The 16,792-nt window shown below is 55.8% G+C and overlaps 5 protein-coding genes across 5 annotated transcripts; 3 read left to right on the plus strand and 2 right to left on the minus strand.

Annotated features, from left to right (window-relative positions):
- Window positions 1-2,244: 2,244 nt before the first annotated feature.
- Window positions 2,245-3,748, plus strand: VDAG_02971 (Delta(12) fatty acid desaturase; the record flags this gene model as incomplete). Its single annotated transcript, XM_009653624.1, has 2 exons — window positions 2,245-3,277; window positions 3,336-3,748. 2 exons carry the CDS (start codon window positions 2,245-2,247, stop codon window positions 3,746-3,748), a joined length of 1,446 nt encoding a protein of 481 aa, XP_009651919.1.
- An 823-nt stretch (window positions 3,749-4,571) lies between these two features.
- On the minus strand, window positions 4,572-5,216 carry VDAG_02972 (uncharacterized protein; the record flags this gene model as incomplete). Its single annotated transcript, XM_009653625.1, has 1 exon — window positions 4,572-5,216. The coding sequence occupies one exon, from the start codon at window positions 5,214-5,216 to the stop codon at window positions 4,572-4,574; it is 645 nt and encodes a 214-aa protein (XP_009651920.1).
- A 2,424-nt stretch (window positions 5,217-7,640) lies between these two features.
- VDAG_02973 (uncharacterized protein) lies at window positions 7,641-7,981 on the plus strand (the record flags this gene model as incomplete). Its single annotated transcript, XM_009653626.1, has 2 exons — window positions 7,641-7,751; window positions 7,823-7,981. The coding sequence occupies 2 exons, from the start codon at window positions 7,641-7,643 to the stop codon at window positions 7,979-7,981; spliced, it is 270 nt and encodes an 89-aa protein (XP_009651921.1).
- A 2,279-nt stretch (window positions 7,982-10,260) lies between these two features.
- VDAG_02974 (serine/threonine-protein kinase/endoribonuclease IRE1) lies at window positions 10,261-14,019 on the plus strand (the record flags this gene model as incomplete). The annotated part of the gene is made up of 2 exons (XM_009653627.1): window positions 10,261-12,838; window positions 12,887-14,019. 2 exons carry the CDS (start codon window positions 10,261-10,263, stop codon window positions 14,017-14,019), a joined length of 3,711 nt encoding a protein of 1,236 aa, XP_009651922.1.
- Window positions 14,020-14,072: 53 nt separating this feature from the next.
- Window positions 14,073-16,675, minus strand: VDAG_02975 (zinc finger protein; the record flags this gene model as incomplete). Its single annotated transcript, XM_009653628.1, has 3 exons — window positions 14,073-14,104; window positions 14,207-16,190; window positions 16,244-16,675. 3 exons carry the CDS (start codon window positions 16,673-16,675, stop codon window positions 14,073-14,075), a joined length of 2,448 nt encoding a protein of 815 aa, XP_009651923.1.
- Window positions 16,676-16,792: the final 117 nt, after the last annotated feature.

Genomic DNA, 16,792 nt, shown 5'->3' on the forward strand with positions numbered 1-16,792 from the left:
TCTAGCCATGCCACATGAGGGGGTGGCTTGCGGATTGTCGTAAACCTCGGCCATTGAGAACCCCATTGTGGTATGACGTGGAGTGATCCTGGGTAAACACCAGGGCGGAGGTTATTGGTGAAAGCAGGCGACAACCGTTCGACTGTCAGACGAGTCGTGGGGCGCTCTCTCTCTCTCTCTGTGTCCAGCTGTTGGTACTCCTTGGGCCACGATCCATCGATTCAGAATTGGTGATAAGATTTTGGTGATGTGACCATCTCTAAGTGTTTATTCTCAGCGGCCATGAAATCACATGCGAACTGGTCAGATTTGGTGCCGACGGTCGGTAAGGAGAAGATCGGATGACGGAACAAATGGTCAGAGAGGGTGTAGGCCACTGGGAGACAATCTCTCTGAGTGCAGTGAAAAGCGTCCACTGGGACGATTAGGCATCCTGCCTGAACCGAAACCTAAGGTGATCGAGGCGTGCCTTGCAGACAGCAGTACCAAAGATGGCCTGTATTGTGTCCTCGGAAGTGATTGTCACATGCCTTCACTCTTTGGTCAAGGAAGGGAGGTCGGCCAGTGAGTACCGCTCATGCGTCTTGCCCCGGCCGATGCCCAGGCCCGGACCGCCGACTACGCCCCAACAAAAAAACCCTGCGAGTACCCGGAATTTGTCTCTGCATCCCCAACAGAAATGCATACCCGCGGGAGCCTGAACAGAGAACGGTAACAAGGCCATCCAACTTTGCAGCGACGAAGGCAAAAAGGGGGGGGAAACACTGCCCCTCATTGCTGCGATTTTCGCATGCTTCTCCACTTTGCAGGACGCCAGATGCCTCCGTCTTGAGCGCCAGCTTGCTCAGCCTGCGACCGTGTCAAACGGGACATTCCCCGCTCGCGGTGCCTGGGCATTGAAAGGATCTTGCCTTCTAGAAGTCAAGTTCCCGCTCGCACGCTTTGAGGGACTGGTGGGCTAGCGCAGCTGACTCGAGGGTAAAAGGTAGCCCGATGTTCCGTCGAGGCAAGACAAGACCAGACAGGCTTTTCAGGAAGACGGGCCAGGGAGAGACCGGGATGAAACAGCCCAATGGCAGCGGCATCAAAGGTCTTGGGAGCTCTGCCACGCAGGCGGGACGATCGATGAACAGGGGAGGTCTGAGGATTCGGCTTGTTAGCGAACCCTACGGTCTCTGAAAGTCTTTTTTTTTTTTTTTTTTTGTATTTCGCCTGCCTGTTCTCAGGGCTGTGAAAGCTGCAGCGGATGGCCAATGTGGATTTGATGCGGAGAATGATACTGTGTACAAGATTGGAGTACTCGTCGCTGTCTGAAGAGCGGTGTGTTGCCAGTTGGTGCAGTGCGATGTAGACGGAGTGAATGCGAAGTACCTGGATTCCAAGCATTCACTGGCGGTGCGCAAGCAATGGCTGGCTGGCTGAGGTGAAGCAGCATGATGTGACCACTGTCACAGGCCAAACACAATCGTCATGCTTGTCACAAGCCAATTGCACGCCAAGTTTGCATTACGGTGCATTGTCTCTATTTCTCACTTTCTAGGTAGCTTCATTAACAGCAGTACATCCAGGCAATGGTCAGCGACCGGGAAGGAGACGGTACTTGCAGCGAGACATCGATGACTTTCCAAAGGCCCCAACTCGCGGGGCAATGCGCCCAGCAGGGTCGAAAGCTTGACAACATTGAGGTACCTTTTCTTAGCGCGGTCGAGCCTACCGTCCCTGCCATTGGCACCCTGCTGCTACCACCCCTGGCGACCCCACGTCTTCTCAACAAAACGTTGGGGAACGGGCTGCTCCTGCTCTCCTGGAGTCGCCGTAGTTCTGGATGGCGGAAGGCGATAACCCTTTCGGCACCTCCTGTCTTTCGCCATCCCCTCTCGGTACATGCCATTTTCAAGACTTGATAGAGGAGGGGGAGGAAGGGTACATGGCACGATAGCAGTCCTAGGTAGCGCCACGCACAACCCGCCGCACTGTTCAAGACTTTGCATCCTCGTCTCATGCTAACCTGACGCCTGTCCCTCCGCCTCCCCTGAACTTGCCGCTCGTGCCCCGGCTGCTTTTCCATCTAAATAAGTTTTTCCCTCTCTTTTTCGAATACCTGTTTCGTAGAACACCTCCTTCTCTTATCTGGTTGTGTTGCTCTTTCCTTCGTGTCCATTCTCCTCTCTTCCCCCCTCACCTTGCCCTCACCGGTATCCGTCAACAACCTCGAGTCGGTATCTCCCAAGAGCCACCAGTACCATGGCTGCGACCACATCCTCGTTGCCGGCCAAGGCCAACCCTCAGCTTCGCCGCACCGCCAATTCTACCGAGGTTGATCTCTCCTCCCCCTCTACTGCAGTGGCTTCGCCCAACGACTCGCCCCGACCCTCAGCTTCGTCGACTTCGCTGTCTTCGCTCTCCTCCATCGATGCTTCTGGCGAGAAACCCAACTACGGCGTCCTCCTCGACACGTACGGCAACGAGTTCACCCCGCCCGACTTTACCATCAAGGACATCCGCGATGCCATCCCCAAGCACTGCTTCGAGCGCTCTGCGCTCAGGGGCTACGGCTACATCGCCCGTGACATGGTTCTCCTCGCCACCACGTTCACCGTCTGGCACAACTTTGTGACGCCGCATCACATTCCCTCGTACCCTCTCCGTGTCGCTCTTTGGGCCGTGTACACTGTTCTCCAGGGTCTTTTCGCCACCGGTCTCTGGGTCATTGCCCACGAGTGCGGCCACGGCGCCTTCTCCGATTCAACTCGCGTCAACAACGTCACCGGCTGGTTCCTCCATTCCGCACTCCTTGTGCCCTACTACAGCTGGCAAATGTCCCACAGCAAGCACCACAAGGCCACCGGCAACATGGAGCGCGACATGGTCTTCGTGCCCCGCACTCGTGAGGAGCACGCCACCCGCCTCGGCACCATGGCCCACGAGCTTGCTGAGCTGACTGAAGAGACTCCTATCGCCACCCTGCTTCACCTCGTCGGCCAGCAGCTCGTCGGCTGGCCCAGTTACCTCATCAACAACGTTACCGGCCACAACTACCACGAGCGTCACCGCGAGGGCCGTGGCAAGGGCAAGCGCAACGGTTTCGGCGGCGGCGTCAACCACTTTGATCCCCGCAGCCCCCTGTTTGAGAACCGCGATGCTTGGAGGGTCATCATGTCTGATGTCGGTCTTGCTCTTGCCTTTGCCGGCCTCTTCTACCTCGGCAACACCTTTGGCTGGAAGAACTTGGCTGTCTGGTACTTCATCCCCTACTTGTGGGTGAACCACTGGCTTGGTATGTCCTTCATCATCTCTCGCTGCCTGTGGCGGTCGTTAGCTAATTCGTCTTGCAGTTGCCATTACTTTCCTTCAGCACACCGACCCCTCGCTTCCCCACTACACCGGTGAGCAGTGGAATTTCGTCCGCGGTGCTGCCGCTACCATTGACCGAGAGATGGGCTTTGTCGGTCGCCACCTGCTCCACGGCATTGTTGAGACGCACGTCCTTCACCACTACATCAGCTCCATCCCCTTCTACAATGCCGACGAGGCCACCGAGGCCATCAAGCCCGTCATGGGCAAGCACTACCGTGCTGATGTCCGCGACGGTCCCTGGGGCTTCATCCGCTCGCTTTGGACCTCAGCACGCTCGTGCCAGTGGGTTGAGCCCAGCGTGGGTGCTGAGGGTGCCGGCAAGGGCATCCTGTTCTTCCGCAACCGTAACCACATTGGTGTGCCGCCCATGGGCCGTACGGATGAGCAGTGATCGGATTGGACAGTAGACAAGTTTGGAGGGTCCCGGTTGTGGATCCATAGCCTCGTGATGATGGTATGGTGGTACGCATCAACCACAATGGGCCTGTATATTCGAAGCGTTCCACATTGGTGGTTTGGAGTTTGCGTAACATCTGATTTTGTCTCGTCACGGACGGTTGCTTGACTGGGCGTGTCGTCGCGTTGGACCTATCGGGTCATGGAGGGCCAGGAGGCTCTTGGTAGCCTCCCATCAAGCATGTCCACCAGTTCCAGCGCTCACCCCTGGTCAATGTTGCATTTGCTTCTGAAGTTAGTTGTTAGACATAGAATGCAATGGCAAGACGGAGAGAGGGGAGGAAAGGCGAAAAGACTTGGAACGAATTGACGATTTTGCAAAGCTATATCTGAGATCAGTCCTGTGCTGGATAGAGATGTGAGAGGCGTAATGACGGGCAACACTGCGACAAAGGCCTGTGTGCATGCTGGATTCTGGAATATGACAGCCAGTACGATGACCAAGCGCCTGGTCATATAGGACCTAGGAGAGGGAGGGAAACATGGGGTCAAACATCCGGGGGTGCCGGTCCTTTTTACGACCCCTCGCCAGCTGAAAGCGGGGTGATATGGTGGTCCAGTCGCAAAACGTCACGCGCCACCGACATGACATGGACGTCTGATTGTTGCGGTATCTAATTCGTCAATATTCACGGTTGTCAACATGTCACTGCATAGTAGATGGTAGCTTCTGTGAAAGCGAGCCTCGTCATTGTTTCGTGGAATCATCAGGGTAGCTGTGCCAAGAAGAAGGCACAGGGAACGCATAGGCAAGGTGGCTAGCCCACCGTCACCTCGAGGGCGTCGCTCTTGAACTCGCCACCAGATAGCACAGAGTCCCCAAACTGCAGCTTCTCCAACTCTTCGGGCGTCAGCTTGTCGGCTGTCGTCGGCCACACGCTGGACCAGGAACCCTGGATGTAGATGCTGGCCTTCCCACCAAGCTCGCCGACAGGCACGGCGGGCTCCTTGAGAACGAGGTCCTGGCCGCGGCTCTCGCCCGGCTGGAGGGTGACGAGGTTATCCGGCTCGGGTGGCATGACGCGGCGGAACTGCACGATTGGCAGGTCGAGGGGCTTGTCGGCGCCGGCGGGAGTGATGGAGAGGAGGCCAAGGGCGATGGCGGCGGGGTCGAGGGGCGACTCCCAGGTGAGAATCGTCAGCGGGCTGTCGTAGTTGTTGGTCACCTTGACCGCGAGCGTTGGCGGCGACGTGGCCGTCTGGCGAATGTCGACGGCGAGCTTGGACAGCGCGTTCGGGTGGTCTTTGCTGACAGCCATGACTGGGGAATCGGGTGCTGTGCGGGATGCGGTGGCGGTGCTGGTTGTGCTGCCGCTGCTGTAGCGCCAAAGGGTGATGGCCGCTACGAAAGTGAAGACGATGATAGCAGCGCGGAACGGGTTGTTGCGGCTTTGGGAGCTCATGCCGTACTGTGACAATGACTGAATATGAGAGAGTATGAAGTGTAACTGTGCGCGCAGGAGGGGAAGGCCTGTGAACTCCTAACACTTTCTATGCTCGCTGTCTGGCGACCCAATGACGTTAAGGTAACGACGGGGCTCTGCCGGAAAAGCCCTGGATGAAGTGGTGATGGGCCGAGTGCTTTTCACTCCAGTTGGGAGTCTCCCAATATCGTAAGATTTGTCGGGAAATACGCGTCTTGACCAAAATCGATCAAAGGCCAGTCGTCAATGGGGAAGGACGGAACAGATCGACAACGCTACCAACAGGCACTAGCACTAAAATCGGGTGCTGGTCGAACTGCGGTTGAGTTCTGCTGATCTTATGGGCGAAACCTGTAGGCCTTGATGAAGTGCCGGGGCTAAAGAACGTCGAGTTCAGCGACAACAGCTTCCCTTTAGTGCCCAAATTCGGCCTCAGTACATCAAATGATCACCACCTACCTAAAGAGCTTTGATCTACATGTAAGCAGGTACTAGGTCAGTACATGATTGAGGGCGGGTACGTCTGTGAAACATACCTTAACGCACACGCATCTAGATGTACAGTTCGCTATGTCCTTTAATTCAATGGACGACCTATGTTTTCTGCCATTTAGCTATCGATCATACAAAGTACTGAGGTCAAATTTGGGCACTAAAGGGATGGGGCGGTTGGTGGGATTTAAATGGTTTGAGAGAAGGTCGATGGTCCCTGATCTGCCAGATAAGCTTGTTCTGTGGCTGACCAACTTTCTACTTTCTTCACAGCAACGGCCCCTCACCACCCCCCGGAAGTATGACATTCGAGTGCGCACTCCACCTCTGTCCCACACCTGCTCTTTCCGGGCAAAGACGACAGTCTAATGCCGACGCAGGCGGCAAGGTCCCTTTCACTCTCGATGATGTGGCCCGTCGTCCATGGAGGCTGTTCTGGTTGCCTATCGGAGGCATGACCTTATCGGGCCACGGCACGAAAATGGAAGGTCGACAACGACATGCCACACGCCAATAGCAGATGACGACCATCATGACTCCCAAACATGACTCCTGCTCCTCAAATCTCCGAATCACGCGCCTCCGGCAGTCTCTTGACCGCAACATGCTTCCCCACAACAATCGGCGGCTTTGCCGTCTTTCATGCCGGCGAACCCCAGTCACCCGCGCTATATCGCGGCTGCACCCCCGTTCGTGAGGCTCCTCATATGAGACGACGACAACAGCTATCACAGCAACATAAACTTGGGCTTTTGCGGTTCGTCTCGCTAGTCCACCTATTGTCTGGGCAGCACGTATCATGAACCCACCAGGGGGATGCTCGACGACAACATTATAGATTCGCCAGCGCGGGTCGTTTCTTCTGCCGAAACTCGTCCCTGGCCCTCGCTTTGATGTGTATTCTCCACATGTTTGGCAGCTGCCTGCTAGCATGGTGCGGCACTAGTTGTAAGCGGCGCGCCTGCCGACTCATGATACTCAAGTCGATGTTGTTCATCGTCATTCATCATGATCTCGAGGGACGGGTTCATCGTCATCGACTGACACTGCCTTTTCGGCAATAAGCAGTCTCATCGAACCACCACGCTGATGTCTCAATTGACTGGGAATCCGGCGATGCCGGCACACTGGTGACAGACCAGATCACCTACAACTAGGCCATGCTCCGTTGATTGAGCCGCCGCTGACAAGAACAAAGAATATACGGGTAGACATTGTGGTTCCTAGTCCTCGGTCCCAGTGGCGCTCCCCTTGACAGGAGCTTGAATGCTTCTGGACGGCGCTTCTGGCCAACTGGCGCACATTCAGTCTTTCTATAACCCCTTAGCACCAAGCCCACATGCGGGCTTGTCATTGCTGGTTCAAGTCGGCTTTGCATCATAAGGCTTGGCTGTCGATCTGTCAACGGTGCTGCGCAGCGACTGCCGTTGTTCATTGGAGCGGTCAATTATGCGACGAAGAATTTCCCTGCACGGCTCAGTCCATCCTTCGTCCGCTTGGAAGCGACAGGGCCCCTTCATTGGGGCGTTTCGTCTCAAAGTCTACGTGTTCTGGCTCGTCGATCAGTCTGGGTGCCCTTTTGCCGCCTTGGAGCCCTTTGTTTGTAGTATAATCGACCTTCCAGTCGGAGACATGATTGGCGTTCTACTGTTCCGCTTCTTTATCTATCCTAGACGATTGAGCTGGAGGCGAGGGTGCAATGCTCTTGGGTACCACATTGACTTCCAGTAGCTGATAGCACACGGTTATTCAGAAAGATTCAGTACTCTGATCTACAATATCTGATGATTAATGCTCAAGCTGTAAAGGCACAATAGTGGTTAGTCGAGATCTTGTTCTGAAAGTGAGTCTCTAGCCGATTACACCGCCGGAACTCGGTGACAACCTACCGAGTCCACGAGCGTGGACAGGATGCCGATGACCTTCCACGACTTCTGGCATCTCGACATACTGCTGCACCGACGTTACAACCCATGCAAGCCCGGTGTCATCGCCTATGCGCTGCCCTCGCAGAGCTTCATGGTCAACAGCGACACCTTCTTCAACCAGATGCCCCCTACTAGCAGCCGCTGCCATGCTCAGGACCAACAGAGGACCATCTGCATGAGATGACGCACATGAGCCAGATTGCCGGCACTTCCGACTGTGGTGGTTACGGGTACAACTTTGTGCAGAGCCTGACCGCCGCTCAGAACCTTAACCACGCCGATACCTATACGCTGTTCGCTCAATCCATCTTTGCCCGATGCTAAGTCTTTGCCACGAGGTCTCTTATGGCACTGTATCGTTGAAAGGATTAGCCGTGGTGCCATGGTAGTCGTGACCTTCTCGAGAGTGAAGGCCTCGTGATACCATGGCGGCCAGACAGCCAAATCGGCAAGCTTTGGTCCTGTGGAAAGGGAATGAAACTGGTTATGGAAACTCAGCAGAAAGCTGTGGATAGCCTGAATTGCTCCATCAGCCAAATTAATTAGCCTAAACAGGATTCTCGGACTGAGCAATAAAGACATACAGATGAACAATGATGGGCCACTGAAAGAATTAGTATGCTGCGTGAGGAACCACGTATTTAGCTTTGTACATAGTTTCTGTTGGAATTCTTGATTGCCAAAGCTTTGCCAAATTTAGTCGCACAACGTGTCTGAATTACTAGGCGTTACTACCTCAGCTAAACCATGATGAGTACCTACTTGAGAAGTAACTACCGGGGATGTGGACCGAGTTGACTTGAGCTGATACGAAATACTGCGCTCGTACTTCTTAATCGTACGAATGATGCTTTGGTCGGGTGGTATATGCTACACTCTCGCAGGAGTTTGGGAGAAATATAATTTGCGATGTTACCGAAACGCCGCGTGTATGGCGGTGCTTTCAATCGGTGGGGGTACCGGAGTCTAATGTCGTCCGTGGTATTTGAATGGCACGCGCCATGTGTTCTCTAGCATAGGTAGGTAGGTACCTAGGTAGGTAGGGAGCCAAACACAGCCAGTGATGCCGTACAACTGGTGAATGTAGGGCTGTGTCGCTATGCTCGAATTTCCGGCCCCGAGAGCCATGACGCGCACAGATCAGACACTCGAAGGATTGGATACATGGCGTTATGATCCGACAAACCAGTCTCACACTTGGGGCTCCTTGCTCCATGTACATGTATGTGTTTAAGACAGTGGGCTACCTACCTAGGTAAGGTAGGTAGATACTTAGAGTCAGCGTTACGGCTGCCCGTCCCACGTTGGCACGTACAACAATTTCCAACAAGATTCCGGATAGTTTCACGTCGCATGAGTAACAGAGCATCGCGACAAAAACTGGGCTGATCCATGTAATATTGACTGGCTGTCTGCGATGCACCCCTCGCACACGATGCTTGAATACAAGTCGTAATGTTCAATTATGGGTCACACTCACCAAAGACCTACTGAGTATACGGTTGCTGATCAACCACTTTCATGGACTTGAAGACGCGGAAAGCATGTGACGGCGGCCGTTGCTCGTGTGGAGGAGTTGTGCCTTGACATGATGAAGGTGGGGACCTATGGCAACTCCCGCAGCTAGGTACTGGCGGGTTCGCATATGGGGCTTGCGTGAAAGACGCAGTAGGACGTGCGAGAGCATCTTCAACAGGAGAGCAGGTGCATGAGTACTCCAGTGAACCGAGTCTCCACCCCAGCCCGTGAAGCCACTAAGTAAGACCCGTGCACGAGCCGCCCACGAAAGTTTAGGGCACGTCTTCGTTTCATGTGCTCCCTTCGCACTGTCGCCCAGCTGGCACTTTTGCAGCAATCTGCCATCACACGTCACAGTGTTATTTGAACGGTCACCCTGAATGCTGCACCACGTTAGCCCCCACCATGGTGTGACCCTCCAAGAGCCTAGGCAGGGCCACCCCTCCCGCCTACCTCCCCCTTCCTCCAGGTGGTCGTGGTAGCAGGATCCCAACCCTGTAAGACGAGACGGCGTGAGGGCGAAAAACCAGACCTGATCAGCCAACCGCCGCCCCCTCCACTCCACATCATACCCGCTTGGATACTGTACCTAGGTACCTAGGTACCTAAGGTACCGGTAGGCTTCCAAGGCTCCCTTTTCAAGCACAGATGGCCACTGCCCGGGGCTCACTCCATGTCACACACACAAGGAGAAGAGGCCCAGCTCTACCGACCTCCCGCAACCTCCATTGAATTCCACCCACTTCCCTCCCCCAACTCGATTCTATCCTGCTCAGCACGACATCCATCTGGAGTTGAGGACAGCAACGCATTTCATCAACGGAAGCCTAGAAAGCCCGGCCATTCATCAATAGTATCACGGACGCCCATCCAAAACCACGACAGGCTGCCTGGAACTGCATCCACACGCAGCCCCTCACCATTCAACCTAAGGTACGACCCTCTAGGTCCATTTACGTACGACTTTCCCCGGCGCGCCCATCACCCTCCCGACCAAACGCAACCGCACAACCTCTATGTCTCGACGCGAGCACCTCCCATCTCACCAGGCCTAAATGTGACTCGTCAATCCATCGAATCGCACCATGCTCCGACGACCACCAGGCGAAGGGCGGTCCGGAGCCCAACAGCGAAAATCTCTCCTCGCCCTTGCCGTCCTCTTCCTGACGTGTCTGCCGCTTGTCGAAAGCCAACAGCAACAGCAGCAACAGGCCGGTGCGCAGTCACTGCATCATGTACGGCATGCCGATCAGCAGCACAATGCCCGCAGCGCTCACGGGCACGAAGGCTTTGATGCCCTGGCTGGCGATGTCTGGGCCGAGACTGACAATGACGTCGCTGCTGCCGACGCTCTGACCTCGAAACTACGCGAGGACACGGTCATGGATGATAACAACAATCACAACAAGAAGAAGAGAAACATAATTATCAACACCAAGAAAAACAAGAACGATGCGCGCGCCGTCGCAACTTTGGCTCCGGCTCAGTCCGTGCGAGCACCTTCCCCCGGATATCGACCCAGCGCCCACCTCAATGGCGGGTCTGGCATCTCATCGCCGCAACGAGCGCGGAGTCTGGAGGAATGGGAAGTGGAAGACTTCATACTATTGGCGACCGTCGATGGGGACCTCTATGCCAGTGACCGCCGCTCTGGCGCGCAGCGGTGGCACCTTGAGGTCGAGCAACCCATGGTCCAGACAGAACACTTCCGACTGAACGCGTCAGACCTCGATGAGGACCATCAAGACGTCGACCATTATATATGGGCTGTCGAGCCCACCCGCGACGGCAGTCTCTACATCTGGATGACTGGCGCCAGCGAGCCTGCGCTCGTGCCAACTGGGCTCACCATGAAGCGTCTCGTTGAGGACCTATCCCCCCTCGCCAACGACGACCCACCCGTGATCTATACTGGCGCCAAGAAGACGACCATGATCACCATCGACGCCGCGACTGGCAGGGTTCTCAAGTGGTTCGGGTCCAGCGGATCGCACATAAATGAGGAGAGCTGCCTGCGGCCCAATGCCCTCTCTGATGTTGATTCGGAAGAGTGCAGTGTCATGGGGACCATCACACTCGGCCGTACGGAGTACGAAGTGGCCATCACGCGCAAAGATGGACGCGCCATTGCCAAGCTCAATTACTCTGAATGGACGCCTAACAATTTTGATAAGGACCTCGTCGACTCATACAGCCGGACGCTTGATAACCGCTATCACAGCAGCCGTCATGATGGTCGTGTCTACGCCTTTGATCCCGAGGACCAGCCACTCTTTAGCCACCAATTCGCAGCACCTGTTGCTCGTGTCTTCGACGTGTGTCGCCCCTGGGGTGCCACACCTGACAAGAACCCAGACTTGTTGGTTCTCCCCCAACCCATCCCTGCACCCAAGGATGAGGTCACCGCTCGTATGCGGGGCAGCCATGTCTTCCTGAACCAGACCGATGCTGGTAGTTGGTATGCGCTCTCTGGCTACTCATATCCATTGATCGTGGACTCGCCACCAGCATTGACATCGCGGTCTGACTGGGGCTCGTTCAACCGGCCTTGGAGTCGTCTTACTCAAAGCCAAAAGGCCGACGCCATGATTGGGAGGCATAACTTCAAGCAAGCCAACCACGACCGCGGCCAAGTGCAGCCGCCGACCCTACCAGGCAGCCCCATCTCGCATCCTGCCATGGACTCTCAGGATGATGCCGCCTTGCCCTCCGTGGTGCCTGACGAGATCCTTGACCCTCTTGATCCGCACAACATTGTAGAAAAGGTCAAATCTATCCCTCAGCAGGCCGCCAATAGCGTTCGCGATCTGCTGAGCAATCCTGTTCTTATCATCGTTCTTGTTGGCGCCTTCTTCTTCTACCACAAGGATCTGATACGGTGGTACAAGAACAAATCAAACAAGTGGCTGCTCCAGCGCGACCACCGTTCTGAAGCTGGCGATCCGACGCCTGAACCAACGCCCAATCATTCCATTGATGGCAGGATCCTGCCCTTGTCGAAATCGGATGAAATCATTGGCAAGTCGGACGACAAGGTTGCTCCGATGGAGTCAGCCCAAACCCAGGCAAGAGAGGTACCACCTGTCCAGACAGATGATATCGTTTCCACGACAGACAATGAAGGCCCAGCCCCATCTGCTACAGAGAGCCGCGACAAGAAAGAATATGATAGGGAGGCTTCAGCCACTCAAGCTTCCGACTCGCCTGAGTCGAATGAATCTTCCAGCAAGGCTGAGCTCGAACCGGGCACACCTGCCGAGAAGAAGAAGGCCAAGGCACATCGTGGCAGGAGGGGTGGTGTGAAGCATCGCAAAGGTGCTGCGAAGAAGCGCGAAATGTCTCAGTCTCGTGACGATGATCCGCCTGCCACTACCGTGGAGGATGCTGTCAAAAACGCTCAGAAGCTGGGAGGATCACCAAAGTTAGAGCCCGATGTCGTCACTGTTGCCAACGACATGCAATCTGTCACCGGCCCCGTTATCAAGCTGGGCAACATTGAGGTGGACACGGATAACCAGCTTGGCACGGGCAGCAACGGAACACTTGTCTTCGCTGGCAAGTTCGATGGTCGCGAGGTCGCTGTTAAGCGTATGCTTATTCAGTTTTACGACATTGCGTCACAAGAAACACGTCTTCTCCGCGAGAGTGATGACCATCCGAATGGTAAGTGCAATGTACGTCATCATGTAGCCGACCGCTGACAGTGTCCAGTCATTCGATATTACGCACAAGAATTCCGTGATGGTTTCCTCTACATTGCCCTCGAGCGATGCGCGGCGTCCCTTGCTGACGTTGTTGAGCGGCCTGGGCGTTTCCCCAAGGTAGCTGCCGCTGGTAGGGCCGATTTGCCTGGCGTCCTCTATCAGATTACAAATGGCATCGATCACTTGCATAACCTTCGCATCGTTCACCGGGATCTGAAGCCGCAAAACATCCTGGTCAATACGGGCAAGGATGGCCGCCCTCGCCTGCTTGTCTCCGACTTTGGCCTTTGTAAGAAGCTTGAGGGTGGTCAGTCGTCTTTCGGTGCCACCACCGGACGGGCCGCCGGCACCACAGGCTGGCGAGCTCCTGAGCTTCTCGTTGACGATGACAAGGATCCCCTTACGGACGTCAGCATCAACAGCGGGTCTGGCACTGTTCTAGTCAACTCGGAGATGCTGCCCAACCGTCGCGCTACGCGGTCCATTGACATTTTTAGTCTGGGCCTAGTCTTTTATTATGTTTTGACGAATGGATTACACCCCTTCGACTGCGGCGACAGGTATATGCGAGAGGTGAACATTCGCAAGGGCAACTACAACCTGGCGCCGTTGGATGCTCTCGGGGACTTTGCATATGAGGCCAAGGACCTCATTGGCAGCATGCTCAACGGGGATCCGAAGTCGCGGCCATCAACACGCGATGTCATGGCCCATCCCTTCTTCTGGTCGGCCAAGAAGAGACTGGCTTTCCTGTGTGATGTGTCCGACCACTTTGAGAAGGAACCGCGCGACCCGCCTAGCGCTCACCTCAGCGAATTGGAGTCTCACGCCCCAGACGTCACGCGGGGCGACTTTCTCCGCCACCTCCCACGCGAATTCGTTGATTCATTGGGCAAGCAACGCAAGTACAACGGTCCACGGCTTTTGGACCTCCTCCGGGCACTTCGAAACAAGAGAAACCATTACGAAGACATGCCCGACACTCTCAAACGTGCTGTCGGTCCGCTGCCCGAGGGGTACCTGGCGTTCTGGACCATCAGGTTTCCGGGGCTGCTTCTGGCGTGCTGGAACGTGGTGTGGGATGTGAGATGGGATTCGACGGATCGCTTCAGGGAGTACTATGAACCCGCAGGCCTCTGAGGGCCGCTGCTGGACACAAATGTTTTAGGGATGTACCATTGCCTCTCATTGCTTTAATCCTTGGTGTTTGTAGTGAACCCGTAGACTCTGGTATATTTAGCTCGTGTAGAATGGCCCGACAACACGGCAACTCCGTTTTCACCAAATCGACGCTGTATGCTCGATGCTTGACATGTCCTTAACTAACCCCATTGCACCAGGACCTTCTTACCCTTGTTCCCCTTCTTCTTCTTACCCCCGACACTCTCGCCCCCCTCGTCCTCTCGCTCGGATGGGTTGGCGCTGGCATCGGCACTGCCTTCTGCTCCCGATCCCCAGCTGAAGCCTGTGTCCCGCGTAACTCCGAAGTCTCGACGGACGCCACGGCCCGTACCATACCCAAAGATTGTTGTCTGGGGCTTCGCCGCCGCTGGCAGAGCGGGGAAGTTATCTGGGGTGTTGCCAACTCGCGCCTTGGCTTTTGTGTTGCCCTGAGCATGGTTGTTGGGGCCGATCCATGACGGACGCGACGCTGATGCCGACGAAGTAGAAGAAGCAGGAGTCGCAGCGGCGGCAGCCAGGGAAGGGAACGCATTGGAAGAGGGCGGGGCTCTTGACACCGGTGCCGCGGACCAGCTGGTGGCGGCGGTAGATGTGGAGGGGGTAGGCCCGCTGCTGATGCCGCCGGCGCTGGACCTGCGCGTGCTGTTCTTGAGGCGGAGAACACGGTTCGAGTGCTTCTGGTTCTGGCTAGGAGCGGCCGAAGGCATCACTGCCGAAGCCGTGGCAGCGGATGCCCAGCCGCTCGATGAGGTCGTTGCGCCCTGCATGCCGCCGAGACCGGGAAGGGACGGGTAATCCTCGTTGATGGCGCGCCAGTCCTGCCAGGCCTTCTGAATCCCCCGTGCTTTCGTCTGGTCCTCGAACAGGTCGGCCACCTCGCGGACCAGTGTGCCTAGGGCATTAGATGATGTGTCGACAAACAGTGAGAAGAAGGCGTCAATCAGTTGCGGCGCCGTCATCTTGTTCTGACGGTAGGAGGAAATATGTTGGCGAAAGGTGTTCATCTTGGCCTGATCTTGGCCGAGCAGGTTCGAAGCACGCTCAATAACGGAACTGTGGCGAGCCATGCGGGCGCGGTCTGCCGGCGTCGCGGTCGCAGGGTCCATTGTCAGCTGACCCAAGGCGTCTGAGGCCTCGGATTGGTGTTGCGATGCGGAAGAGGCGGCGTTGGCAGGTCGGGCGGTGGCACCAGTTTGACGAGTAGCAGTCGCAGCCGGCGGTGCTGCTGACAGTTGTCCGCCAAACGTACGGTTGCTCACCGACTGTGCTGAGTGAATGGCAAGTTGCCTCTGGTAAGCTATCTCATCGCGCCGCATAGGTTGCGCCGAACTTTGAGGTAACGGCTCAGCGTTGGGATCGCGCCCTCGTCCACGACCTGCACGGCCTTCCCTCCTGTTGGCGCCACCACTTCTCCGCTCCTCTTGGTATGCGGGCCGGAAGTCGAATCCAGCCATGTCGACGATCCTTGCGTCTCTCCTAACATCCTTGGACAAAGTGTTCCCATGTTCACTCAGTTGGTGGGCCTTGAGATCAAGCTCGGATTCAAAGACGACGAACTTGCGCTCCTGGCATTCGCGATCAAGGCACGGGTAGTGATCTTTGGAGAAGTGCTGCTCGAGAGCTTGGTAGTTGAGGTAGTAATGCGGGTGTCGCGAGTCTCTCCGGTCGCAGATGAAACACCTCTCATGCTTCTCGCGGCAGTGGTCGTACAGTTTGTCGTCGTCGTAGAAGCGTTGTCCGCAGAAGCCACAGAGCGGATGGCCCTTGAAGCCAGTCTGGTCAAGTGCCCCTGGCTTATCGTCACCATGTCTCATGTGCTTCTCGAGCTCCTTGTCCGCGAAGAGCTCGTGCTCGTGCGTAAAAACCTTCTTATTGCGCGTGCAGAGGTCACACATCTTGCGCTGGTGCGCCGAACGGACATGTCGGTGGAGATCAGGCCAGCCTAAGCCAGCAAAAAGGCAGTCGTCAGCAGGACAGTTGTATCGGAGAAGGACCACCGTATCGCCAACAATCTCTTCGCTGGCGTACTTGATGCCGATGTTGTTATCTAGACTCGTAATGTCGCTGTCGGTGTATTCTTCGTACCGCTTTAGAGGATCTTCTGTGAAAATAACAAAGGGGGCAGCGGTCTGTGAAAACCATGTTAGCTTCGAACTGCAACGTAACAGAGGGAAGAACTCACTCGGCAATGGGGGCAGTCTGTTGTCTTGTACAGAGCCCTCATACGAAGGCCGCAAATGTGGCAGGTCTTGTGGTTGCAGGGTGCAATCGAGTGAAACTTGATGGGGTCGGCGCAAATGAAGCACACCTCGTCACCGTCTGACGTACTGGGGACACCCTCTGCCGCCTTGCCATCGCTTGTCGGAGGTGGAGCGTTCCCCTGGGTCGGCGGAGTGACATCTTGCGTCGATTGAGCTGTCGTACTGCTGGGTTTCAACTGATTTTCGCCGCGATTGTGGGTGCCGCCGCCGCGTCCTCGCGTTCGCTGACCTCGGCCTCGAGAAGTGTTGTTGCTACCTCTTGATGCGCCGCCTTCCGAACGTCCCCTGCCTCGGTTTCGTTGTCCGCCTCGGGACGCCGTACTGTCAGCGGCCCCAGCTTCGGTCGAGGCCATGGTATCGCGTTGCAGATATGGGATAAGCGTTTAGACTGTCTCGTTTGATTTGAATTGAAGCTTCAAAGTCAAGACTTCAGGCTTGGTTTTGCTCTTTGTGATTTTGAATTCCTTCCT

The sequence above is a fragment of the Verticillium dahliae genome, genomic scaffold (genome assembly GCF_000150675.1).
Source record: "Verticillium dahliae VdLs.17 supercont1.4 genomic scaffold, whole genome shotgun sequence".
Classification (NCBI taxonomy): domain Eukaryota; kingdom Fungi; phylum Ascomycota; class Sordariomycetes; order Glomerellales; family Plectosphaerellaceae; genus Verticillium; species Verticillium dahliae.